General features: G+C 41.2%; 1 protein-coding gene across 1 annotated transcript in view; it reads right to left on the bottom strand.

Moving 5' to 3' along the window:
* The window catches only part of LOC311136664 (general transcription factor II-I repeat domain-containing protein 1-like), a 55388-nt gene extending 28572 nt beyond the window's left edge, over window positions 1-26816 (bottom strand). The window contains exons 1-3 of the mRNA XM_084170878.1: window positions 26533-26816; window positions 9963-10095; window positions 1628-1769 (exon numbers count right to left, since the gene is read on the bottom strand). Coding sequence (XP_084027004.1) covers window positions 1628-1769; window positions 9963-10095; window positions 26533-26543 — 286 coding nt within the window. The 5' untranslated portion in view covers window positions 26544-26816. The remainder of the gene's footprint in view (window positions 1-1627; window positions 1770-9962; window positions 10096-26532) is intronic.
* Window positions 26817-27988: the final 1172 nt, after the last annotated feature.

Genomic DNA, 27988 nt, shown 5'->3' with positions numbered 1-27988 from the left:
TCTAGATCAGTGATGTTTTGGGGCTGTCGCAGGGCAACACAGACTTTCAACTCCCTCCAAAGATTTTCTATGGGGTTGAGATCTGGAGACTGGCTAGGCCACTCCAGGACCTTGAAATGCTTCTTACGAAGCCACTCCTTCGTTGCCCGGGCGGTGTGTTTGGGATCATTGTCATGCTGAAAGACCCAGCCACGTTTCATCTTCAATGCCCTTGCTGATGGAAGGAGGTTTTCACTCAAAATCTCACGATACATGGCCCCATTCATTCTTTCCTTTACACGGATCAGTCGTCCTGGTCCCTTTGCAGAAAAACAGCCCCAAAACATGATGTTTCCACCCCCATGCTTCACAGTAGGTATGGTGTTCTTTGGATGCAACTCAGCATTCTTTGTCCTCCAAACACGACGAGTTGAGTTTTTACCAAAAAGTTCTATTTTGGTTTCATCTGACCATATGACATTCTCCCAATCCTCTTCTGGATCATCCAAATGCACTCTAGCAAACTTCAGACGGGCCTGGATATGTACTGGCTTAAGCAGGGGGACACGTCTGGCACTGCAGGATTTGAGTCCCTGGCGGCGTAGTGTGTTACTGATGGTAGGCTTTGTTACTTTGGTCCCAGCTCTCTGCAGGTCATTCACTAGGTCCCCCCGTGTGGTTCTGGGATTTTTGCTCACCGTTCTTGTGATCATTTTGACCCCACGGGGTGAGATCTTGCGTGGAGCCCCAGATCGAGGGAGATTATCAGTGGTCTTGTATGTCTTCCATTTCCTAATAATTGCTCCCACAGTTGATTTCTTCAAACCAAGCTGCTTACCTATTGCATATTCAGTCTTCCCAGCCTGGTGCAGGTCTACAATTTTGTTTCTGGTGTCCTTTGACAGCTCTTTGGTCTTGGCCATAGTGGAGTTTGGAGTGTGACTGTTTGAGGTTGTGGACAGGTGTCTTTTATACTGATAACAAGTTCAAACAGGTGCCATTAATACAGGTAATGAGTGGAGGACAGAGGAGCCTCTTAAAGAAGAAGTTACAGGTCTGTGAGAGCCAGAAATCGTGCTTGTTTGTAGGTGACCAAATACTTATTTTCCACCATAGTTTGCAAATAAAATCATTAAAAATCCTACAATGTGATTTTCTGGATTTTTCTCTCTCATTTTGTCTGTCATAGTTGACGTGTACCTATGATGAAAATTACAGGCCTCTCTCATCTTTTTAAGTGGGAGAACTTGCACAATTGGTGGCTGACTAAATACTTTTTTCCCCCACTGTATTTCTACTGTGGTCCCCATTTTTATTTTTTTATATAGATACATTCAGTATACAGATACATGGATACAGATACATTACAGATATACAAACAATAAAAATGGTTCTACACTCTGGATAAGAGCAAATGCTAAATGACTCAAATGTAAAACTAGAGATCATCTTATTTTATTCATTCAAAACCTTTATAGGCTCAGATAAAAAAAAAACTAAGTTCAACTCCAAGACAAAAGCAGGATCTGTGAGCAAAATGTTGTAGCGTTTTTGCTCCAAGTGAAAAATCTACACTAATCGTGTTATGTGATTTGGGCAAATTATACCCGATTCAGCATTTTTGCCCAGTACATAGCGAAGCACTCACTGCAAAACTTGTGGAAGTCTGTTTGTATTTCCATCTGTGAATTGAGGAAGGCTCTTCCCTTCTCTGTTCCCACGGCGATCACGCTGTCCTCGTGCACGGTGATGCAAGCCACTTCGGCGTTAAGCTTTGACATGGCCGTACACTGGAAAACAGGTTAAAAGACAAGGTCATAGGTCACCTCTCAAGCAAGACTAAAGCTGTGTTCGAATACCCATACTAACATACTGTATATTACATACTTAACGAGTATATACTACATACTATTAGTTAATTTTAGTATACTATAAACGAACGGTATCCTTTCAGTTGAGTGTACTAGCGCTTTGCCTCTCTACCGGAAGTGGTTGTTGTTGCTATGTAACTTCTTGCTAGCTTGTTAACATAGCTAACAAATTACTAGCTAGACATCTTACGACTTCATTAACAATGTCCATTGAGAACGTACAACGACTATACCACTTAACTAAGCCAAGAATGATGTGAATAATCAAGTCAATAAACGTAGGGTAGTTAGTTAGATAGCATATAGTTATTATTATTATTATTATTATTATTATTATTATTATTATTATAGTTAATATACTGGCAAGTTCGATGTATTAGTAGCCAACTAACATTAGGTAGCTAGCTAACATACAAGCAACTGCTGTAATGATATGCTATGCGGTTCGTAAGGCTAGCGTAGCTAACAAATTGTCAGCCAACATAATGTGTAACTTATTTGAAAAGTCATTACCATTGCTCAACATTTTCTTAACATTTGTAACAATTAGTTAAAGCGATGAATTTGAATCCGCTCTCGTCGGACTTCGGCTGCATATTTTCCTCCATTTTCTTCAAATCTGAAACTTTTGTGAAGCCACGCGCATTTTCGGAAGAATTGCAATATAACACGGAAAGTGTCCACTGCTTGTATACTTCGTATTTTGGCAAATGTAGTACGACTTTTGGCATACTACCTATATCCATAATATGACCAATAAGCATACTACATACTCAATTTACGTCACAAATAGTACAGTTAGTATGAGTATTCGAACACAGCTTAAAACATTTGCTGTGGGTCAAAGTACACTTAATCAACATTTAGAATATTGTTCAATTCAATTACTCTTCTTCCAGGTCCTGAGGCAGCAAAGCATCCCCAAACCATCACACCACCACCACCATGCTTGACCTTTGATATGATGTTCTTACTGTGGAATGCAGTGTTTCGTTTTCGCCAGGCATAATGGGACCCATCTCGTCCAAAAAGTTGACTCAAGTTTGCCAAAAAGCACCTGGATGATCATCAAGACTCTTGGAAGAACGTTCTATGGACAGATTATTCAAAAGTACAACTTTTTGGACGACATGGTTCCAGTAATGCCTGGCGAAAACCATCATACCAAAGGTCAAGCATGGTGGTGGTGGTGTGATGGTTTGGGGATGCTTTGCTGCCTCAGGATCTGGACGACTTTCCTTAATAGAAGGAACCATGAATTCTGCTCTGTATCAGAGAATTATACAGGAGAATGTCAGACCATCCGTCTGTGAGCTGAAGCTGAAGCGCAGCTGGGTCATGCAGCAAGACAATGATCCAAAACACACAATCAAGTCTACATGAACATTGCTAAAAAGCAACAAATTGGAAGTTTTGGAAAGGCCTAGTCAAAGTCCAGACCTAATCCCAATTGAGATGTTGTGGCAGGACTTGAAACGAGCAGTTCATGCTTGAAAACCCACACGTCAATGAGTTAAAGCAGTTCTGCATGGAAGAGTGGGCCAAAATTCCTCCACAGCGACGTGAGAGACTGATCAACAACTACAGGAAGCATTTGGTTGGAGTCATTGCAGCTAAAGGTGGCACAACCAGTTATTGAGTGTAAGGGGGCAATTACCTTTTCACACAGGGGAATTGGGTGTTGCATAACTTTGTTTATGAAATAAATGAAATAAATATGTAATTGTTGTGTTATTTGTTCACTTATGTTCCCTTTATCTAATATTAGGTTTTGGTTGAAGATCTGATAACATTCAGTATCACAAATATGCAAAAGTGGACAAAATTAGAAAGGGGGCAAATACTTTTTCATAGCACAGTATATGTATATATATATATACAGTTGAAGTCGGAAGTTTACATACACCTTAGCCAAATACATTTAAACTCAGTTTTTCACAATTCCTGACATTTAATCCTAATAGAAATCCCATGTCTTAGGTCAGTTAGGATCACCACTTTATTTTAAGAATGTGAAATGTCAGAATAATAGTAGAGAGAATGATTTCTCTCAGCTTTTATTTATTTCATCACATCCCCAGTGGGTCAAAAGTTTACATCCACTCAATTAGTATTTGGTAGCATTTCCTTTAAATTGTTTAACTTTGGTCAAACCTTCCACAAGCTTCCCACAATAAGTTGGGTGAATGTAGGCCCATTCCTCCTGACAGAGCTGGTGTAACTGAGTCAGGTTTGTAGGCCTCCTTGCTCGCACACGCTTTTTCAGTTCTGCCCACACATTTTCTATAGGATTGAGGTCAGGGCTTTGTGATGGCCACTCCAATACCTTGACTTTGTTGTCCTTAAGCCATTTTCCACAACTTTGGAAGTATGCTTGGGGCCATTGTCGATTTGGAAGACCCATTTGCGACCAAGCTTTAACTTCCTGACTGATGTCTTGAGATATTGCTTCAATATATCCACATCATTTTCCTTCCTCATGATGCCATCTATTTTGTGAAGTGCACCAGTCCCTCCTGCAGCAAAGCACCCCCACAGCATGATGCTGCCACCCCCGTGCTTCATGGTTGGGATGGTGTTCTGTAGCAAGCATCCCCCTTTTTCCTCCAAACATAACGATGGTCATTATGACCAAACAGTTCTATTTTTGTTTCACCAGACCAGGGGACATTTCTCCAAAAAGTACGATCTTTGTCCCCATGTGCAGTTGCAAACCGTAGTCTGGCTTTTTTAATGGCGGTTTTGGAGCAGTGGCTTCTTCCTTGCTGAGCGTCCTTTCAGGTTATGTCGATATAGGACTCGTTTTACTGTGGATATAGATACTTTTGCACCTGTTTCCTCCAGCATCCTTCGCTGTTGTTCTGGGATTGATTTGCATTTTTCGCACCAAAGTACGTTCATCTCTAGGAGACAGATCGCGTCTCCTTTCTGAGCGGTATGACAGCTGCGTGGTCCCATGGTGTTTATACTTGCGTACTATTGTTTGTACAGATGAACGTGGTACCTTCAGGCGTTTGGAAATTGCTCCCAAGGATGAACCAGACTTGTGGCGGTCTACAATTTTTTTTCTGAGGTCTTGGCTGATTTATTTTTATTTTCCCATGATGTCAAGCAAAGAGGCACTGAGTTTGAAGGTAGGCCTTGAAATACATCCATAGGTACACCTCCAATTGACTCAAATCATGTCAATTAGCCTATCAGAAGCTTCTAAAGCCATGACATCATTTTCTGGAATTTCCCAAACTGTTTAAAGGCACCGTCAACTTAGTGTATGTAAACTTCTGACCCACTGGAATTGTGATACAGTGAATTATAAGTGAAAGAATCTCTGTAAACAATTGTTGGAAAAATTACTTGTGTCATGCACAAAGTAGATGTCCTAACCGACTGGCCAAAAGTATAGTTTGTTAACAAGAAATGTGTGGAGTGGCTGAAAAACGAGTTTTAATGACTCCAACCTAAGTGTATGTAAACTTCCGACTTCAACTGTGTGTATATATATATACAGTGGGGAAAAAAAGTATTTAGTCAGCCACAAATTGTGCAAGTTCTCCCACTTAAAAAGATGAGAGAGGCCTGTAATTTTCATCATAGGTACACGTCAACTATGACAGACAAAATGAGGAAAAAAAATCCAGAAAATCACATTGTAGGATTTTTAATGAATTTATTTGCAAATTAGGGTGGAAAATAAGTATTTGGTCAATAACAAAAGTTTCTCAATACTTTGTTATATACCCTTTGTTGGCAATGACACAGGTCAAACGTTTTCTGTAAGTCTTCACAAGGTTTTGACACACTGTTGCTGGTATTTTGGCCCATTCCTCCATGCAGATCTCCTCTAGAGCAGTGATGTTTTGGGGCTGTCGCTGGGCAACACGGACTTTCAACTCCCTCCAAAGATTTTCTATGGGGTTGAGATCTGGAGACTGGCTAGACCACTCCAGGACCTTGAAATGCTTCTTACGAAGCCACTCCTTCGTTGCCCAGGCGGTGTGTTTGGGATCATTGTCATGCTGAACGTTTCATCTTCAATGCTCTTGCTGATGGAAGGAGGTTTTCACTCAAAATCTCACGATACATGGCCCCATTCATTCTTTCCTTTACACGGATCAGTCGTCCTGGTCCCTTTGAAGAAAAACAGCCCCAAAGCATGATGTTTCCACCCCCATGCTTCACAGTAGGTATGGTGTTCTTTGAATGCAACTCAGCATTCTTTGTCCTCCAAACACGACGAGTTGAGTTTTTACCAAAAAGTTCTATTTTGGTTTCATCTGACCATATGACATTCTCCCAATCCTCTTCTGGATCATCCAAATGCACTCTAGCAAACTTCAGACGGGCCTGGACATGTACTGGCTTAAGCAGGGGGACACGTCTGGCACTGCAGGATTTGAGTCCCTGGCGGCGTAGTGTGTTACTGATGGTAGGCTTTGTTACTTTGGTCCCAGCTCTCTGCAGGTCATTCACTAGGTCCCCCTGTGTGGTTCTGGGATTTTTGCTCACCGTTCTTGTGATCATTTTGACCCCACGGGGTGAGATCTTGCGTGGAGCCCCAGATCGAGGGAGATTATCAGTGGTCTTGTATGTCTTCCATTTCTTAATAATTGCTCCCACAGTTGATTTCTTCAAACCAAGCTGCTTACCTATTGCAGATTCAGTCTTCCCAGCCTGGTGCAGGTCTACAATTTTGTTTCTGGTGTCCTTTGACAGCTCTTTGGTCTTGGCCATAGTGGAGTTTGGAGTGTGACTGTTTGAGGTTGTGGACAGGTGTCTTTTATACTGATAACAAGTTCAAACAGGTGCCATTAATACAGGTAACGAGTGGAGGACAGAGGAGCCTCTTAAAGAAGAAGTTACAGGTCTGTGAGAGCCAGAAATCTTGCTTGTTTGTAGGTGACCAAATACTTATTTTCCACCATAATTTGCAAATAAATTCATAAAAAATCCTACAATGTGATTTTCTGGATTTTTTTTTCTCAATTTGTCTGTCATAGTTGACGTGTACCTATGATGAAAATTACAGGCCTCTCTCATCTTTTGAAGTGGGAGAACTTGCACAATTGGTGGCTGACTAAATACTTTTTTTCCCCACTGTATATATAGCATTTTGTATATTTATTGGATAGAGAGAGATAGAGGTGAAAGGTAGGAGAGAGAATGTTGAAAGAACAGTGGATCGGATTCAAACCCATGTTGGCAGAACACACCAGGCCACAGGAAAATGTATTGATTCCATGCCAGCGGAAAATATTTTTGGCATCTCAGATTGTTCTGGCAATACTCACATAGGAACTACATTGGGCGGAAGTATGTTTAACAAATAAATCATGATGAAATTGGCTATTTTAGGCTCTTTTTAGACCTATACATGCCTCCTGTAAAACCCTATGATCTGTGAACTGTACATGATACAGACAACGGGTGCGTTCGTAAATTCACTCTGGCCATCTACTCCGATTTTAGAGCACTCTCGTCTGAGTGTGCCAGAGCGCAGAATGACTGATTAATTTCCGAACGCTCAACATCCGTTCAATATGTCGGTAAACGTCGGCAAAAAAGCGTAATTAAATTGTTGCCAGGAGCACAGTTACAGTCACCAACGCTCTGGATAACATGAAAACAGCCTAACCAGCTCTGCAAGGGCGAGTAAAATTGTCAGAGTGAGGTATCCTCTCATTTGTGTCTGGAAGTAGCTAGCAAGTTAGCCAATGTCGTTAGCCAGTTAGCTTGGGTGCTTGACTGCCGTATTGAGGTCAGAATGTTCGGATCAACCCTACTCCTCGGCCAGAGCGTCCAGTGTGCGCTCTGAATGCTCTGAGAGCAAAACGCTCTGAATTTACAAACAGACAACCTGACAACGCTCTACCCAGAGCACAATCTGAGCGCTCTCTGGCACTCCAGATTGAATTTACGAACACACCCAACATCTTGGTGTCATTATACTCCTTATAGTGTTCTCTCAAATATGGAGTATGTCTAGATACCCCCCCCAAAAATCACATTCATTTATTCAACATAAAAAATATTAATATCTCAAAACTACCCTTTTTGATATTGCTTATTTTTCGACTGGTATTTTAAAAGAGTAACTTTCATGGAAAAAACATGTTTTCACTGAACACATCAATTCTGTTCTTCATTTTGACAGTTCGTTACAAAAGTGATATATTTTGGTATTTTAGTAGTAAATCTAGCTCATTTTGCCCCTAGCGGTTCAACTCTACCATTGAAATCATGATGTAGAGGCACCTTGAAAAGGTCCCTCTACATCATCTCAAGGGAGGGGTTCGGTATGAAATACACTCTCTTCTGGGTGGTACCACCTCAAAGCTTACTATAAAAGCAGGTGACAGCGTGCCTTATTTGGCAATGGTCCTGGTAAGTGGAGAGTAAGGCACATTTCCGCATATGACCAAATTCTATGTTTTTGCTTACTGTTTCATATACATTGGTGCTTTTATGAAGAAGGAAAAAACATGTAGGCTATGAGGGTTCTACGTTTATATTCGTAGCTACATCCATCGTAACAAGAAATAGATGACAATGGTGGTCATGTCAACTTGTTGAATTTCTTCCCAACCACTATTACTGATTGGTGGCACAGTCCACTAAGACAGTTGGCTCATAGTTCAATGGTTGTAAATTCTAATCCCACATGGGGCAGGTATTTAGAATCCTTTATTTACAATATTCATCCAGTGCCCACACACTTCTAAAAAGTGAAAGCATACATGTGAGAGGGGTCACCTTGGTAGCAGTTGTAGGTTTTTATACAGCACCCAAAACCTACCTGTGAGTTAATTTGACCATTGAAAAAATAACTACTGCATAAATACTGCAATGTGGGCTGGATTGAATTGAACCCCTAATATTCAAGGTGATGATTGCACTTTTCTTCCCAACACAATACCAAAAATACACATTTCAAAGATTTATTTTGTGCCCCATGGGGGATTCGAACTTACACTGCAAGTGGCAATAGATGGGGCGGCAGCTAGCCTTGCGGTTAAGTCAGTTGGGCCAGTAACCGAAAGGTTGCAGGTTTGAATACCCAAGCAGACTAGATGAGAAATCTGTCGATGTGCCCTTGAGCCAAGCACTTAACACTAATTGCTCCTGTAAGTCGCTCTGGTTAAGAGCGTCTGCCAAGATGAAAATGTAATGTCAGAAACTCGGTCGGTATCTTACCACTGTGAGCTAACTGTCCAGAGCCGTAACTGCTCGCGATGCACATAATTTTATTATCAGAGCGTGCCAGTGGACTTCTAGTAAGTATGCTTTAGTGAGAAAGTGTTGGGATCAGGTACAACTGTTTACCCACCCCCAAAATTAATATTAATGAGCAATTCCCCCCACCCACAACTTCTCACCTGACTGCATTTCTTTTTTTTTTAAGGGGTTGGGCAAAGGCTGAATTTGGGGTTGGGGTAATTACCCTTTCATGATATGACCCATTTTATACATAGAAATTAACATTAACACCAATCACAGCCCTCCTTTAGGATTGCACATTCAGCAAGTCACCAGCAGTGGGAGTTCCCTTTGAATCTATTTTCCCATTCACTGTGTTGGTGGTGCTCATAAAATGTAGCATACCTTCAGAATTAGCAGAGAGCCCACTGGAAATGTGATGTAATTGTAAAGTATTTTGTTCTAAGCAATGTCTTAAAATGAACAAAATCAAAAAGGGTAGTTTTGAGATATTAATAGTAATATTTTTAATGTTGAATAAATGAATGTGACATTTTATTTTGGAATCAAGACATACTCCATATTTGTGTGAACACTATAAGGAATATAATGACACCAAGATGTTGTCTGTATCATGTACAGTTCACAGATCATAGGGTCTTACAGGAGGCATGCGTAGGTCTAAAAAGAGCATAAAATGGCCACTTTCATCATGATTTTCATGATCCATCCTCCCAATGAAGTTTCTATGTGAGAATTGCCAGAACAATCCGAAATACCAAAAATATTTTCAGCTCCCGTGGAATTGCCCAATTTGTTTTTGTAAGGAGTCATTTAAATAACACTGCCTGACTAACCAATCTTTCATATGTTTTTTCCGTGGCCAAACTAATAACGTGTGTGTGTGAGTGGTCCTACCACTGATTCCAGCGCAGACACTAGGCTGGTGAGGATCTCTTGTCTCGCCGACATTTGTGGGACCCGCAGCTCAGCCCGGGAGTTAGTCCTTATCCCGTCACATCCCGACTTCCTCATCTGTGCCATTCCTCTTCTGAGGGGACACAAAACAGAGGGCCTTCAATAAGTTATCAAGAAGATGAACCAAAACGGTCATTTGTGTCTGCCTGTGTAGATTACATAAATGTGGATGGTGCCTCATCTGCATCCCATCAGTCGCTTCTGGGAGTAGGGTGAAGTTGCTCCTACACTGATCTTGGGACAGTTTAGAATTTTCCTAATGGTTAATGTTTTGATTGGTGATCCCAGACTTCACCCCAGAGCTCGGTTCTGAGTAAGACACTAAACAATGACTCAGTTTTACCCCCGTCTGCAGAAAAGGAGGCTGTGTATACATGGTCTAAGTATATGGCATATGCTAGGTAGACAAATGCATGCCCTGCCATTTAAGGTAGATAAAGCCTACAAATGAATGAGCAGTAACCAAATGCACATGACATTGATCTGGAGTGAATACGGTGTCTCTGCCATTCATCGCCCCAATAAAACAACAAGTAGCCCATTTTATTTGACTTTGACAACATGGTTTGGTTGCATATTGAATTGTGATACAACATTGCAGTTGGAGGGGGGATGGGGGGGTCATTTGGGTGGAGGGGGAGGTTTCTACTCATTAAAAGGCTTTTAAAAGTGGCGGTAATACCCTCCATGTAATATGCTAATACCCAAATCCGTCACACACATGCAAAAGTAGATAATTACGATAAGCCTTTGTCAGCCAATTAAAGATAGCTCCGATTATGTATTTGAATAATCCCTTCATCCTTCATTTGCTCTCCTTAGAAGGTAGCTCAGCAAATAACTCTAGAGATTGGAATTGTCTAGGAATTGACAGAAAAATGTACCCAAATTCAGTTTGACCCCGATTAGGCCTAATTTCTAATTTAGGGCTGGCACGGTAATTGTATAATTGTGTAACGGGCGATTATAGATGACATTGACATTGATCTGGAGATATAAATGCTTAATTTTATTTTTGAGTATGTGAAACGAACATCTGACTGAAGACGGGGACCTTAAAAATAGAATGGTCATTCTACACTGAGTGTACAAAACATTAGGAACACCATCCTAACATTGATTTGCACCCGCTTTTCCCCTCAGAACATCCTCAACTCGTCGGGGCATGGATTCTACAATGGTGTTGAAAGCGTTCCACAGGGATGCTGGCCCATGTTGACTCCAACGCTTCCCACAGTTGTGTCAAGTTGGCTGGATGTCCTTTGGGTGGTGGACCATTCTTAATACACACACGAAACTGTTGAGCGTGAAAAACCCAGCAGCGCTGCAGTTCTTGACACATTCAAACCGGTGCACCTGGCACCTACTACCATACCCCATTCAAAGGCACTTAAATATTTTGTCTTGCCCATTCACCCTCTGAATGGCACACACACAATCCATATCTCAATTGTCTCAAGGCTTAAAAATCCTTCTTTAACCGGTCTCCTCTCCTTCATCTACACTGATTGAAGTGGATTTAACAAGTTCCTAATGTTTTGTACACTCAGTGTATATCTATGGATGGGACCGACAGGCATTCGTGCGGTTGAGTCCGTTTCCATGGTAACATAGACTACAATGTGATGAAACATTCTTGTTCTTTGCGGAAACAAGCAAAGTGTTGTAGCAAACAAGTCTATGGTTGCCCCCACATTCAGGAACGGAGGAGAATATAAAATGTGCATATTTTATAAAGATTACCACAGTCATTTGGCTGACAAATAACAGTCATCCAAAATCCCATGACCATAACAGCCCTAAATGTTCAATATCATTTAGAAAATGGACAGCCATGTAGGAGAGAACTCGTAATTTACCCTTCGCTCAGCCCCGCCCCATAATTTTGGCCAACCAATCACAGCGCTCCATTGGATGGAAACTGTTACAAACTGTTAGCTAGCTGCACTGGCCACCATTGAAAATGCTGCTAATGCTAGTTAGCCAGTTAATTGAACTTGTTTTCTCCAAATGTATGTTAGCTAGCTAAGTTAACTATATTATGAATATAACCCTCATCTGCTATCAAAATCAGGATACGATTTGAGAGAACTAATTAGCTCCAAAAGTGGTTAGTAGCTTTGACTGCATGCTGACACAGTGCATTCAGAGTCATCCAGTGGCTAGCCACACTAAAAACATAATTTTACCAGGTTCCCGTGAAGCAATTGTTATGACAGTCCACCACAACATACCCAAGAGGCTCCTGATTAGCAAAGGGTAGTCTGTGTTTTATCTTCATTGTGTATTAAAAACAGTTTGAGATCATTGTGAGGGGTTTTCTCCACTAGTTTGAATGGGGAATTGGGCTTCCCAGAAATGTTTTGTCAGAGGTTGCAATAGGGAAATGTTACAATGACGCTGATATTTAGATTTTTCACTTTTAAAAGTATGCCAATCAAAAACCATTAATTGCAAAGTTAAACAAACCATACAATTCTATGCACACGGACTACTTTTAACGATTTCCACAGAAAACTTTACAAAAACACATTTACTCAATGTATAGTTTGATAACAGAATGACGGTAAACCTCCCTCAGTTTTTTATGTGACCACGTTTTCCAAAAGCTCTTAAATATCTACTCCAAATTAAGATTTAAAGATGTCTGTAGAAAGAATGTCAGCTATGATATGACACCTTGAGTTTGAAAATATATATTTTGGTTATTGAACTACAGTAACTGAAGTGGATTAACACTCAGTAACAGAATGATGGTAACAGAATGACATCATGGGTCCCTGATGTGTACTATACAAAAATGCATAATTATGAATATCATTCTCTTCATGGTGATTTATCGTAAATAGGTGCACAAAAGGTAGAAACATTTTATATCCTCCTTTGCATGTTTGGGTATTATTCTACACACTATTATTCTAATGAGCTCCGCCCCCAAACAAGACCACATTTGGTTGGTCAGGAACAAATCTGTACCAATGATAGATGTCTGTTTCACAAATTTGGACATCACAGTACAGCACAGTAGAGTTCAGTACAGTAGAGTTTATTACAGTACAGTTCAGTATTATACTGTACTCTACTGTACTGTCCTATACTCTACTTTTCTTTACTGTACTCTACTGTCCAAACTTGTGAAACAGATGTTTATGATTGGTTCAGATTTGGACTGACAAAATGTCAACTACTTTTAATCGTCTGGTGTCAGTCGGTGCTCAGTGGGTGAGAGGGCTGGTTACAGTATGGAAAGAGAGGGGGCTCATGGGTAGGTGTCAGTAAGAGCCGGGAGAGGTGACATTAACTGGAGAGAGAGAGATAGAAGAGAGACAGAGAGGGAGGAGTTGTCCAGACTGTTTTCACACTCTTGCTTTGACCACCACAGGACAGAAAGAGAAAGAAAACATTGTGCTGAACATAACAGTAGGAAGGGAGGACAGTAGCAGGTGACCCAACTGGTTTGTGACTACTATGAATTCCCATTGTAGCCAAGTCAGTTGCAGTCATTCTGTTATAGATTTCTAAGTCATTATGTTACCGATTGGGTAACAGAATGACACGTTTGAATCACTTAATAAATAAAAACCAAATTGTTTTCACTAAAAACACTATAACTAATAGCTATAGCTACCTTTACTTGTTCCTTCTGTGAACTTTCATTATCCTCCCTCATTAAATATCTTAAAGATATGTAGGTTTTTGGTAACAGAATGACAAGACACTAGGCAATCATTTTTTACCTTACAGAAGGAAAATAATTTCTGCAAAACTAAATATAAAATGTTGATATTCGTTGGCAGGGTCTTTACTTCAACATTATTGTGTTTTGATGTATTTCTAATACACTTTCAGAGTTTTTATGCTAGATGTTTTCTAAGACCACCTTTTCATCTGTTTGACCAGAAATCAAAGCCTTTAATTAATCCACATTTTTAGGATGGCACACTTTTGAAAAGTGTATACAGTATACAGTGGGGAAAAAAAGTATTTAGTCAGTCACCAATTGTGCAAGTTCTCCCACTTAAAAAGATGAGAGAGGCCTGTAATTTTCATCATAGGTACACGTCAACTATGACAGACAAAATGAGAAAGAAAAATCCAGAAAATCACATTGTAGGATTTTTTATGAATTTATTTGCAAATTATGATGGAAAACAAGTATTTGGTCAATAACAAAAGTTTCTCAATACTTTGTTATATACCCTTTGTTGGCAATGACACAGGTCAAACGTTTTCTGTAAGTCTTCACAAGGTTTTCACACACTGTTGCTGGTATTTTGGCCCATTCCTCCATGCAGATCTCCTCTAGAGCAGTGATGTTTTGGGGCTGTCGCTGGGCAACACGGACTTTCAACTCCCTCCAAAGATTTTCTATGGGGTTGAGATCTGGAGACTGGCTAGGCCACTCCAGGACCTTGAAATGCTTCTTACGAAGCCACTCCTTCGTTGCCCGGGCGGTGTGTTTGGGATCATTGTCATGCTGAAAGACCCAGCCACGTTTCATCTTCAATGCCCTTGCTGATGGAAGGAGGTTTTCACTCAAAATTTCACAATACATGGCCCCATTCATTCTTTCCTTTACACGGATCAGTCGTCCTGGTCCCTTTGCAGAAAAACAGCCCCAAAGCATGATGTTTCCACCCCCATGCTTCACAGTAGGTATGGTGTTCTTTGGATGCAACTCAGCATTCTTTGTCCTCCAAACACGACGAGTTGAGTTTTGACCAAAAAGTTCTATTTTGGTTTCATCTGACCATATGACATTCTCCCAATCCTCTTCTGGATCATCCAAATGCACTCTAGCAAACTTCAGATGGGCCTGGACATGTACTGGCTTAAGCAGGGGGACACGTCTGGCACTGCAGGATTTGAGTCCCTGGCGGCGTAGTGTGTTACTGATGGTAGGCTTTGTTACTTTGGTCCCAGCTCTCTGCAGGTCATTCACTAGGTCCCCCCGTGTGGTTCTGGGATTTTTGCTCACCGTTCTTGTGATCATTTTGACCCCACGGGGTGAGATCTTGCGTGGAGCCCCAGATCGAGGGAGATTATCAGTGGTCTTGTATGTCTTCCATTTCCTAATAATTGCTCCCACAGTTGATTTCTTCAAACCAAGCTGCTTACCTATTGCAGATTCAGTCTTCCCAGCCTGGTGCAGGTCTACAATTTTGTTTCTGGTGTCCTTTGACAGCTCTTTGGTCTTGGCCATAGTGGAGTTTGGAGTGTGACTGTTTGAGGTTGTGGACAGGTGTCTTTTATACTGATAACAAGTTCAAACAGGTGCCATTAATACAGGTAACGAGTGGAGGACAGAGGAGCCTCTTAAAGAAGAAGTTACAGGTCTGTGGGAGCCAGAAATCTTGCTTGTTTGTAGGTGACCAAATACTTATTTTCCACCATAATTTGCAAATAAATTCATAAAAAATCCTACAATGTGATTTTCTGGAGAAAAAAAATCTCTATTTGTCTGTCATAGTTGGCGTGTACCTATGATGAAAATGACAGGCCTCTCTCATCTTTTTAAGTGGGAGAACATGCACAATTGGTGGCTGACTAAATACTTTTTTTCCCCACTGTATGTCCTAATAAAATAAAATAAATAGACTCTTAGCTATCATCTGACACCAAATTTGATGTGCTCCTATGAACTTCACGTTAGTGCTCGTGGGGCTTTTTACATGGAAATGTTCAACAGTAACCAAGGGGGAGGGGTTTAGCAAAGGGTCAATTAGCCTATTTGCAGGGGAGTAGGCCTAACATTTATCACAAACATGTTAACTGGACAATACACAGTACAATCAGTGTCAATACAAAGTCAAGGAAAGACAGGGTAAATAAGAGGGAGGAAAAGAGTGGGGCATAACAAAAAATCCTAATTCCAGGAGCTGCGTTCTCATGGCAACTGCAATCCGTCTCCTTGGATACTAATCTCGAGGCATTTGAACAATGCAGCTCTGGCCTTTAATCTCTCCAGACACTGGGAAACATTATCCTAGCCTCTCCGGGCAGCCCCAAACCACAGACTCCACAGTGAGGGAGGGCAGAGAGAGAGACCAATATGCCTGTCTGAATAGGGCCTCCCCTGAGCCAACAGCAAACATAAGCCCCCTTGAAAACTATTACACCACTGAAATAGATGGCCTCTTTCACTCCTATCTTTAAGACAAAAGAGGCACAAAAAAATTAGAGAAGGGGGGCGCCGTCATTTTGTTTGCAGCCAAAGGAAGCCACCACTAGTGAACTCAAAGGAAGTATTTTAGAAATTGACAAAGCCACTGATGTCGAGTTGGAAAAATGCTAATTACCCAATATGGTTTCGGTTCTAATTTAGCTTCTAAATGTCAAACACAATTATTAATGTAGGTGCATGTGACTGAAAGAGATGTAGGTTTGTTGCTTTGGTAATTTATAATATATAGGAATACAAAAGGGCCATTCTAAAAAAAACATGGCCATCTTTGACTTTGGCAAGGACAAAACAAAAACAATTCAACTGGTTGCAATAGTAGCCTCTCTCGCCTTACAGCAAATAATTTCAGACTGTAGCCCAAATATAGCTTAGTCCTACAAAAACATTTATGATACCACCAGGCTACAGCACCTAAAATGTTTTGCCTGTGCCTTGATTGTGAGATAAACCAGCCTCTACCTAAGAAACAAAAAGGAACCACAACAGTACGGCTACACTTCAGAACACTTCCCTGGTATGAGAGTACACCCTGATCTTAAAATGATACAACGCTGCTCTGGCTGCCATGCTTAAATGCTCCAGCTAATGACATCCTAACCCATTTGAGTCCCCCCTGGGAAGCCAGCACTGTTATTTTCTTCATGCCATGCAAACCTCTCCAGGCTACAGAGGGCTGAGCTGATCCTTTACTTGTTGAATAATTGCCCAAGCGTGTTTAGCCAGAGTTATTAGGCTACAATGTTCTCAGAAGAAGGGGTATCAGGGTTTTCTGAGCTGGTTTTTCACTAAGAGGCTTGTGGCACTCGCTGCCATTGATACACACTACTTTGCTTATACCCCTTAACAAGCATTTCCAGTCGCAGACCTTTTGAAGACCACAACTGTATCTAAATCGTTAGGCTCAGTGCTGATCATTGACTTTTAATTATGTTGAACTTTGGGCATGCCAGGCATGATCCCAGAGGCTGTAGTAGGCCTACTAGGCTGTAGACATGCATCAGCTAGGCTATTATGCCTGCATTGTGGAATAGGCCTAGCCATTAGTCATTCTAGCCATTCCTCTGCTCAAATGTTGCTGATGCATGCCAGATCTTACAACACCTGGATAGGTATTTTACGCATCAGCTAACCACATCATATGGTATAGTAGTCTGGTGCCCGACTGACAGTCGATGACGTGGCACACATTGGTTGTTGATTGCAACGTCTGAGCAGGGGAACGCAGTTTGGAGATCCAGCTAGTTCTGGAATAGTTCAAATACATGGAACAACTGAGGTTCCCAGAGGATATGTTTGAAGCCGTTCCATGTAGTTCAACTATTCCAGAACTAGCCCACCTGATTCAACTTGTCAACTAGCTTAATCATTAAGCCCTTAACCAAAGATGGTGGATAATGAAGATGTTGCATAAAAGCTGTTTACCATTGAAAAGAATGGTCAAGGTTCCGGTCAGTGTAAGTGTAAGTAGGCGTTCCTTCTCTCGCGTGAGCATGCTTTCCCGGGTGAGCTAACGTGGGAAAGCATGCTCAATGATGGTCCCATGAGAGAGGGAACGCCCAGACCGGGTAATGGCAGCTAGTAGAGCTTTTTGAGTTGACGCGATATGGTGTCAAATTCAAGATACAAGAACGATTATAACAGTTTGCTACTACAGCGGATGAAGGAGCGGAAAGAGCGTGGAGATGTGGAAATGGACAGCAAGGAAGAATGTAGAGGGAAGCGGTGTGATGAGGAAGATTGGCTTCAAGTACGAAATAAAAATAAACATACTTCGGTAGCTCAGAAATTGCTTTGCGCTTCGGGACAAGAACTGTGACTTGCTTTGCTCTCCGAAGCAGGGCGGCGTTGAAAGGGGTGATAACTGGGGTGGTTGATGATCAACGGGTGTTGATGATCAACGGAAATTGAAGATTCCGGAAATTGAAGATTCCCTGTGTCTGTGACGCCCGCAGTTTGATGCGACGCAGACCCGGTGGAGAGCGTTGTGAAACAGATAAGACACAGTCTGTCCTGCTGAGTTTTGATGCAGAGTCTTTACCCAACAAAGTAAAGTTAAGATGTGTCAAAGGAATATGTATTATTGATGAGAAAAGATGTGCGTGTTAACTGTAGGGGTACCCATGTTGCTGGAGATCAGAAGTGTCCAGTGAGAGACAGGCAGGTCGAGGTTGCCAGGGTCAGAGTTGCAGGGCACTACGCTGGCCTTTTTTACAAGGAGCACGTGTGCACCTAAGTTGAAACCTGTAAGCGCATACAAAGACATTTAGGAGCACAATGAAACATATTTGAGGTAATAAACAAGAATCCTTACTTTTTCTAGGTGCACTGGTGCTCCCAAATAATAATTCCAGGTTGCACAGCAAAAATATTCAGCCGTATATGTGAGTAGAATGGTCGCACTGTAGCGCCCCAAGTAGTACAGGTGTCATATGCTGAGGCAGTGAAGAGAGTAGTAGAGGAAGATGGGTCAAGGGAGAGGGATCCTAAGAGGTTCCCTGTGAGTAGGCCGAGGCCAATAGAGTGATAGGAATAATGCGCTTCAGTAAGGTTTCTACTATTTACCACAGCCACAAAGTCAATATTGGCTATATCATAAAAATTCATGAAAACTAAAATGTGGTTTTTGGTCTTCATTTAAGGTTAGGCACAAGGTTAGCAGTGTGATTAAGGTTAGGTTTAAAATCATATTTTAAGAAGAGAAATTGTAGAAATAAGCGGGGTTTATGACTTTGGTAACTAGTGACGACCCTTTAGTAAGGTTGGCTTCTTAGCGTTGATAGCCATGGTTATCAACTGTAATGCAGAAATGGAATGTAAATCACAGAAAATAGATGTTGTGGTGGCAGCTGCAAAGAAGTACTTGGGTGAACGAGATTTTGCCCAATAGCGGCCTCTGGTCTACTTATTTCATCTCTACCGTCTCTGCCTTAACTACTTGATTCAGGTGTGCTAGTTCAGGGCTACAACAAAATTGGAAATGTCTGGATGTCCCTGAGGATAGGTTTGAAAAAGACTGACCTAGACAACATAGCATATCTAGAATCTTCAAGATTAATGACAGCAAGAAGGCCTGCAATTCAAGTAGGTAGACTACATGAGGTGAAATAAAATCTTAGGATCATAAAAAAATTGGAAAGATCAAATCAAATCAAATCTTATTGGTCACATGCGCCGAATACAACAGGTGCAGACATTACAGTGAAATGCTTACTTACAGCCCTTAACCAACAGTGCATTTATTTTAAACAAAAAAAGTAAGAATAAAACAACAACAAAAAAAGTAACAACAAAAAAAGTGTTGAGAAAAAAAAGAGCAGAAGTAAAATAAAGTGACAGTAGGGAGGCTATATATACAGGGGGGTACCGTTGCAGAGTCAATGTGCGGGGGCACCGGCTAGTTGAGGTAGTTGAGGTAATATGTACATGTGGGTAGAGTTAAAGTGACTATGCATAAATACTTAACAGAGTAGCAGCAGCGTAAAAAGGATGGGGTGGGGGGGCAGTGCAAATAGTCCGGGTAGCCATGATTAGCTGTTCAGGAGTCTTATGGCTTGGGGGTAGAAGCTGTTGAGAAGTCTTTTGGACCTAGACTTGGCACTCCGGTACCGCTTGCCGTGCGGTAGCAGAGAGAACAGTCTATGACTAGGGTGGCTGGAGTCTTTGACAATTTTGAGGGCCTTCCTCTGACACCGCCTGGTATAGAGGTCCTGGATGGCAGGAAGCTTTGCCCCAGTGATGTACTGGGCCGTACGCACTACCCTCTGTAGTGCCTTGCGGTCGGAGGCCAAGCAGTTGCCATACCAGGCGGTGATGCAACCAGTCAGGATGCTCTCGATGGTGCAGCTGTATAATTTTTTGAGGATCTGAGGACCCATGCCAAATCTTTTTAGTCTCCATAGGCTTTGTCGTGCCCTCTTCACGACTGTCTTGGTGTGTTTGGACCATGATAGTTCGTTGGTGATGTGGACACCAAGGAACTTGAAGCTCTCAACCTGTTCCACTACAGCCCCGTCGATGAGAATGGGGGCGTGCTCAGTCCTATTTTTTTTCCTGTAGTCCACAATCATCTCCTTTGTCTTGGTCACGTTGAGGGAGAGGTTGTTGTCCTGGCACCACACGGCCAGATCTCTGACCTCCTCCCTATAGGCTGTCTCATCGTTGTCGGTGATCAGGCCTACCACTGTTGTGTCGTCGGCAAACTTAATGATGGTGTTGGAGTCGTGCCTGGCCATGCAGTCATGGGTGAACAGAGAGTACAGGAGGGGACTGAGCACGCACCCCTGAGGGGCTCCCGTGTTGAGGATCAGTGTGGCAGATGTGTTGTTACCTACCCTTACCACCTGGGGGCGGCCCGTCAGGAAGTCCAGGATCCAGTTGCAGAGGGAAGGTGTTTAGTCTCAGGATCCTTAGCTTAGTGATGAGCTTAGAGGGCACTATGGTGTTGAATGCTGAGCTGTAGTCAATGAATAGCATTCTCACGTAGGTGTTCCTCTTGTCCAGGTGGGAAAGGGCAGTGTGGAGTGCGATAGAGATTGCATAATCTGTGGATCTGTTGGGGCGGTATGCAAATTGGAGTGGGTCTAGGGTTTCTGGGATAATGCTGTTGATGTGAGCCATGACCAGCCTTTCAAAGCACTTCATGGCTACAGACGTCAGTGCTACGGGTCGGTAGTAATTTAGGCAGGTTATCTTAGAGTCCTTTTTCATGGAATCCAATGATAATAGATAACGTCCTAATAATTGAAATGGACCTGTGGCTTTCACAAAATACTTTTAAAATCATATTTACTTTTTTGCAGAGCTTAAGCTAATTATTTTATGTGACAACCTGTAGCAGGTGAAGATATAGCCAACACATTTAGACTGGAAGGTATGCTCTCCTAGTTGAAACAACCATTAGTTAAACCTCAGTGAACTTCAAGGAAAATGTTTTGAAAACGTACCTTTGTACTCCTAATTATCCCACAACAATTTATGGCATTTCGAGAAGATTGGAATATGGCTAGTTTTTAATTAAACTTGCTTTTCTGTCAGCATGCTAGGCTAGCTAATGCGTAAGCAGCCCATTGGATTCCATGAAAATGCGATGCCTAACATTGGGGTGAGAAGGTGCCGGAAGTGTTGTGGAATTAAATGGTCTGCTTTAGCATTAACTACCTAGTATGAGGACGAAAAAGGCATTTTAATTAGAAACTAGCAGTATTTCAATCTTCTCGATTTGGCGTAAATTGTTGTGGGATAATTAGGAGTACAGCGACACCTTCCATCCCTGGATCGAGGTATGTTTTCAAACCATTTCACTTGAAGTCCACCCCAATGGTGGAACAAGCTCCCCCACGACGCCAGGACAGCGGAGTCACTGACCACCTTCTGGAGACAATTGAAACCCTACCTCTGTAAGGAATACCTGGAATAGTATAACAGTAATCCTTCTACCCCCCCCCCTTAAATGTAAAGTTCACCGAGGTGCAAATATTTTGGCATATGGTCGTTTCGACTAAGTGAAATTACAAATGCATAAGGTACACAAATGCACAAGCACAATATCCAGAAAAATATGCATTTTTGCCTTTAGCAAGCAACTTCAATTGTATTGATACAGTTCAAAGCTCCTAGCTAGCTACCTTCATATCAACTACTGGAGAAGGGGTAGGCTATCTAGCTAGCTATAACTCTTGTAACTAGGTGTGATTGGGATCCTTAACGCTAAGAAAAATCCCTAATGGAAAAACTGTTTTTTTGTTTTCCCCCACAAAATTAAAATCACAGTGTAGCTGGCTCACCTGCTCTTTTTCTTTGCTAATGATGCAAGCATTTGTTCAGTCTGTTGTGTGTAGAATATCCTAGCCTATTCATTGATGGTAGGCCCTGCTTTACTGAAGTTGCATGACATGGCAAGCCAAGAAATTGCAAAATACAACATTCCATTGCAAGATACAGTTTTTGATTGCTGATAGATAGGCTTAGTGCACGGTTCTACTCCGTCTGCCTGGTGGCCGACCTGCCTATACTATGCCCCTCCCCTCTCTCTCCGTCCCTCGCTAGCTCGCTATGAAAGATGCAAACGTTTGTGTTCTTGGAAGTATGTCAACTAATCAGTCTCCATTCCAGAAATACTGAATCTTAGGAGTTGATTCCTAGCGGAAGATGTGTTTTCTTTCTACTAAATGTCTTGGTAAGTCACAGTATTTAACAAACATTAAAGTACTTTTTTAGGAGTGGTCAGCTCGAGATTATTTGATTGACAGTTCTGGTCGCCTAGTGATGGACATTAGTCCCGCTTCAGAAGCGGTATTCCTTTACAGAAAAGTAATGAGAATGTGTTCTTAGTCAATTTACCTGGTAAAATAAGGGTAAAAAATATATATTAAAAAAATGGTAATATGCACGTTCAGTGGAGCTTCGCAACTATCTCCTGAGAAGGTTTCGTGTCGGCATTTAAAAAGCCGTAGTGTACCCTTACAGACAAACAAACATGCTGTAGCCGAGGCACTTTCAAGAGTATATGACTGCGGTAGATATAACTTAATTGCCCGCCCTAGCAGTCATACATACAGTTGAAGTCGAAAGTTTACATACACCTTAGTCAAATACATTTAAACTCAATTTTTCACAATTCCTGACATTAAATCCTAGTAAAAAGGCCCTGTCTTAGGTCAGTTAGGATCACATCTTAATTTTAAGAATGTGAAATGTCAGAATAATAGTAGAGAGAATGATTTATTTTAGCTTTTATTTATTTCATCACATTTCCAGTGGGTCAGAAGTTTACATACACTCAATTAGTATTTGGTAGCATTGCCTTTAAATTGTTTTACTTGGGTCAAACGTTTCGAGTAGCCTTCCACAAGCTTCCCACAATAAGTTGGGTGAATTTTGGCCCATTCCTCCTGACAGAGCTGGTGTAACTGAGTCAGGTTTGTAGGCCTCCTTGCTCGCACACACTTTTTCAGTCCTGCCCACAAATGTTCTATAGGATTGAGGTCAGGGCTTTGTGATGGCCACTCCAATACCTTGACTTTGTTGTCCTTAAGCCATTTTCCCACAACTTTGGAAGTATGCTTGGGGTCATTGCCCATTTGGAAGACCCATTTGCGACCAAGCTTTAACTTCCTGACTGATGTCTTGAGATGTTGCTTCTATATATACACACATAATTTTATTTTCCTTCCTCATGATGCCATCTATTTTGTGAAGTGCACCAGTCCCTCCTGCAGCAAAGCATCCCGACAGCACGATGCTGCCACCCCCGTGCTTCACGGTTGGGATGGTGTTCTTTGGCTTGCAAGAACCCCCTTTTCCTCCAAACATAACGAAGGTCATCATGGCCAAACCATTCTATTTTTGTTTCATCAGACCAGAGGACATTTCTCCAAAAAGTATGATCTTTGTCCCCACGTGCAGTTGCAAACCGCAGTCTGGCTTTTTTATGGCGGTTTTGGAGCAGTGGCTTCTTCCTCGCTGAGCGGCCTTTCAGGTTATGTCGATATAGGACTCGTTTTACTGTGGATATAGATACTTTTGTACCCGTTTCCTCCAGCATCCTCACAAGGTCCTTTGCTGTTGTTCTGGGATTGATTTGCACTTTTCACACCAAAGTACGTTCATCTCTAGGAGACAGCACGCATCTCCTTCCTTAGCGGTATGACGGCTGCGTGGTCCCATATTGTTTATACTTGCATACTATTATTTGTACAGATGAATGTGGTACCTTCAGGCGTTTGGAAATTGCTTCCAAGGATGAATCAGACTTGTGGAGGTCCACACATTTTTTTTCTGAGGTCTCGGCTGATTTCTTTTGATTTTCCCATGATGTCAAGCAAAGAGGCACTGAGTTTAAAGGTAGGCCTTGAAATACATCCACGGGTACACATCCAATTGACTCAAATTATGTAAATTCAGAAGCTTCTAAAGCCATGACATCATTTTATGGAATTTTCCAAGCTGTTTAAAGGCACAGTCAACTTAGTGTATGTAAACTTCTGACCCACTGGAATTGTGATACAGTGATTTCTAAGTGAAATAATCTGTCTGTAAACAATTGTTGGAAAAATTACTTGTGTCATGCACAAAGTAGATGTCCTAACCGACTTACCAAAACTATAGTTTGTTAACAAGAAATTTGTGGAGTGGTTGAAAAACAAGTTTTAATGACTCCAACCTAAGTGTATGTAAACTTCCGACTTCAACTGTATGTAATAGGACCATTATTCTGCATTGTGAATTGACGTGGAATTTTATGTTTTTTTTCTTGTTGTTTAAACGGAAAACAGATTTTTTTTAAATGGTAGTTTAAACATTAAATGGAAGCTAGGTGAATTACAACAGCATTAGGCTGCATTCAAAACAAATCTCCCCCATCCACCGCAACTTGGCGGAGACTCGCACTTGAGCCTTTTACTTTCGGTTTTGGTCCACCAGCTTCAAACAGCTGTAAAATCTATATTGTTTGTTATTGAAATTGAAAATATATTTTCTCACGTAAACTGCAATTGAGCGAACAGTGTAGAATTTTAGCAACCAGGAAATGACAGAGCGATTTCTACATTGGCAATTTAACCCGATTTCCCTAGACAACACAGCAATAAAGTCAAAACAGCTTTCCCATTTTAACAACAGATGTCAGCCCAGCGGGAGAAATCAATAGATGAATATCACAAAACTGGCGGGTAAGTAATACTGTGAAACACTATCATTCCACTATTGCTGCAGATATATTATGAACATTTTCTGAAATTACAATGCAAAAATTCCAGAATATCCTATGTGTAGCACCTTTAAGCAAAATTGTCCATTTGTCACATCCCTACTAGTAACATTTACTGAGGTAGCCTAGCGGTTAAGAGCATTGGGCCAGTAACCACAGGTCCTTGAGCAAGGCACTTAACTCTAATTTCTCCTGTAAATCGCTCTGGATAAGAGTGTCTGCTAAATGTTTTTTTTATTTAAGCATGGGATAGGTTACTGTAGCTAGCTTCCTTATATCATGTCTCAGGTAACATCAGAAGACCTTGCACGCATTGGGTAAACTGCATGTGAAGCTTGTTTGAGGTGAACTCAAACAAACTCATGACATGATAGTAAACTAGCTAGCCAGCAGATTACGACCCTACCATTACGCTTGTTTACACTGAGCGGCACTGGGTCAAACACATACCTCAATCCAGGGATTAGAAATTGCATTGTACTCCGAATTGTCCTATTATCCTAACTGTTACACCGGGAAGATTGAACAAATGCAAGTTTTTCCGGAAAACTGCCTTTTCATCCTCATGCTAGCTAGCAGTAGCCACAGCAGCCATTGTGGGATAAACTAGCAGTTTTTCAATCTTCTTGATGTATCAGTTTGGATATAGGTCAAATTTGGAGAACAGTGGCACATCCCATCCCTGCATTGAGGTACGTTTTCCGACCTATATCTCGTTCCTGCTCCGCATTGTCTTAATCTAACCATTATTGCGTTCGACCCCAGTGCAGCTCACCATAAACAATCGTAATATCAGTAGGGTCGGAATCTGCTGGCTAGTAAACTTGCTAGCTAGCTACACGCCCAACTCCAGGTTTGCTAGCTAGCTACATTGGGGGAGTTTTGCATCCTGACTGTAGCTACCTAGCTAGCTATGTAGGCTAACTACCTAACGTTAGCTACAGAAGACTAGCTAGTATCAATGCAAAAATAGTGGATGAGATTGGGAAGACAAAACAGTGCATGACAGTTGTGAAAGTGTTTTTCAACCAATGTCAATGTGGGCTTGCTGGCTAGTTCGCTAGATCATTTTGACAAGATTGAACAAAACGCTTGAGTCTAATTTAATTAGCTAGCTAACTAGCTAGGTAGTTACCCAGCAAGCTTTCACTAAAGTAAAATGGTTGACGTGCTCTTGAAAAATGTCTTCATTTATCCTCAACACACAAAATGTAATACGCCATCTGTTTTAGCTAATAACAGGCAACTAAACAATGACCGGATAGCTGGCTAGCTAAATTAGCTTTCTTTCTTGCTAACGTTATCTAAACCATCCATGCGCACACCAAACCAAGACTCGTCGTATATCGTATCATTATGCATTCTGTAGTTGCTCAGTTGGCTGTACACATATCAAATACACAATTTAGCTACAGAAATGTAATTTAGCCCATACCATTGTCTGCATCTAGCTAGCTAGCTATGAAAATAGCGCGATGGTTCAATCGAGCTGGCCCATCTCCTCCCCCAGAATTCTAATCTGTAATTTCACAATTTGTACAGTCATAAAGTCACGTGTTTACAAAAGACACGGTTTTATGTTTGAATGTTTATAAATATTACAATAACATGAGGCATACCTTACCAACATCAACGTTTAAATTGTTTTACTGTGTCAATCCCGGAATATGGTTATTCCCCGTTTAATCCAACCGAAACTGTTGGGTAGAATTCCCATCTAAAATCTAGCATTAATATCGGGTTTTCGAAACCTTGTAATCTGAATCATTATTGCACAAAATTCGCTAGCAAAACGTTATCGCCGAGATTATTTTTCAATTTCCCCTGTTTTTTCTATTTCCTTTAACAGTGGAGTGTGTCCGCTTTCTTTGTTCTGTAGCTAATCCATTAAAATTGAAACTCATTCGCCTCTGCTAATCCCAGCCCAACTCAACAACAGCATCTATTGGCTGTAATTTACATATAGCTAGGATTAAGGAACCTCTGGGAAACCATGGGGGAAAACTCGCCTGGAGAGGGACGTGATGAGACAAACAGGATATTTTACTTTTCAGATGTAAACCTGTTGTAAAAACAAACAAACAAATATCACAGTCTGCATTAAACATTTAACTAAATAACTAAATGTTTAGATTTGACTGCACAAAAATTGGTTTTAAAACTAATTGGGACTAATATAATTTATTATAAAGGAGTATTATATATAATGGACAATGTATTATTTGCCAGGTTAATTTAGGTGCTTTTTAGAATTGACTCTCTACTATAGTGAAAAAGAAATACCTAAAATATACAATTTCAACATGTAATATGATAACAATACTTTACCTCTGTATGATATCAAGTTGAATTGTGAACTATTTTGGTCAGCCACTTGAGCAGTGCCCTAACTGTCCCTATGCATGTGATCTGGCTCGCTTCATATACTTGGTGACATTGGCCATGTGCATAAATCATGAATAGCAGCCTACTTTGCCCCTAGTGTTTGAGTGCAGTATTGTACTCTGTCTGGTCCAACTTTTAGAAGTACATTTCTGAACACCTTCACACCATTTGTTGCTGCACTTTTTTTGGCTTCACAGTCTCTATCATGGCAATTTTCCCATGAATGATACATCACTTCCACAACTGAGCCAAATGGTTATTGTGACACCATTAGTCATCAATGGGAGCTAGTGTTAGCAGTGTGTGTGTGTGTGTGTGTGTGCCTGCATGCGGGCACCAAGTAAGAACACTACAAACAGGATTTATTTGTGAGTGAGAAAATTGTAAATGGGTGAATAGGTGTTCAATAAAGGCCTAATCTCAGTTAACCCAGAACTAAAGCCTTGCGTATTTGGTCAGCTGCTCATTACGTAGTCTGCCCACGAGAGATGAATAAAGGCCTAACAACACATCAGAAAATATCATGTCCACATGAAATAAAACACCATAATCCTTTGCCCACATTGTTAACATTTAATGACTCAATCTCTGAAATCATTACAGCAATTAAGGGTATGAAGTGTTTCCTATCTGAAAAAGGCAATATACAATATCCAATGACAATTTGTAGCTTCAGTTTCGCTGACCGGA

This window comes from Coregonus lavaretus, assembly GCF_964263955.1.
Source record: "Coregonus lavaretus genome assembly, chromosome: 10".
Lineage (NCBI taxonomy): Eukaryota > Metazoa > Chordata > Actinopteri > Salmoniformes > Salmonidae > Coregonus > Coregonus lavaretus.
Note: the sequence above shows the minus strand (reverse complement) of the source record. Positions and strands in the feature narration are given on the sequence as shown.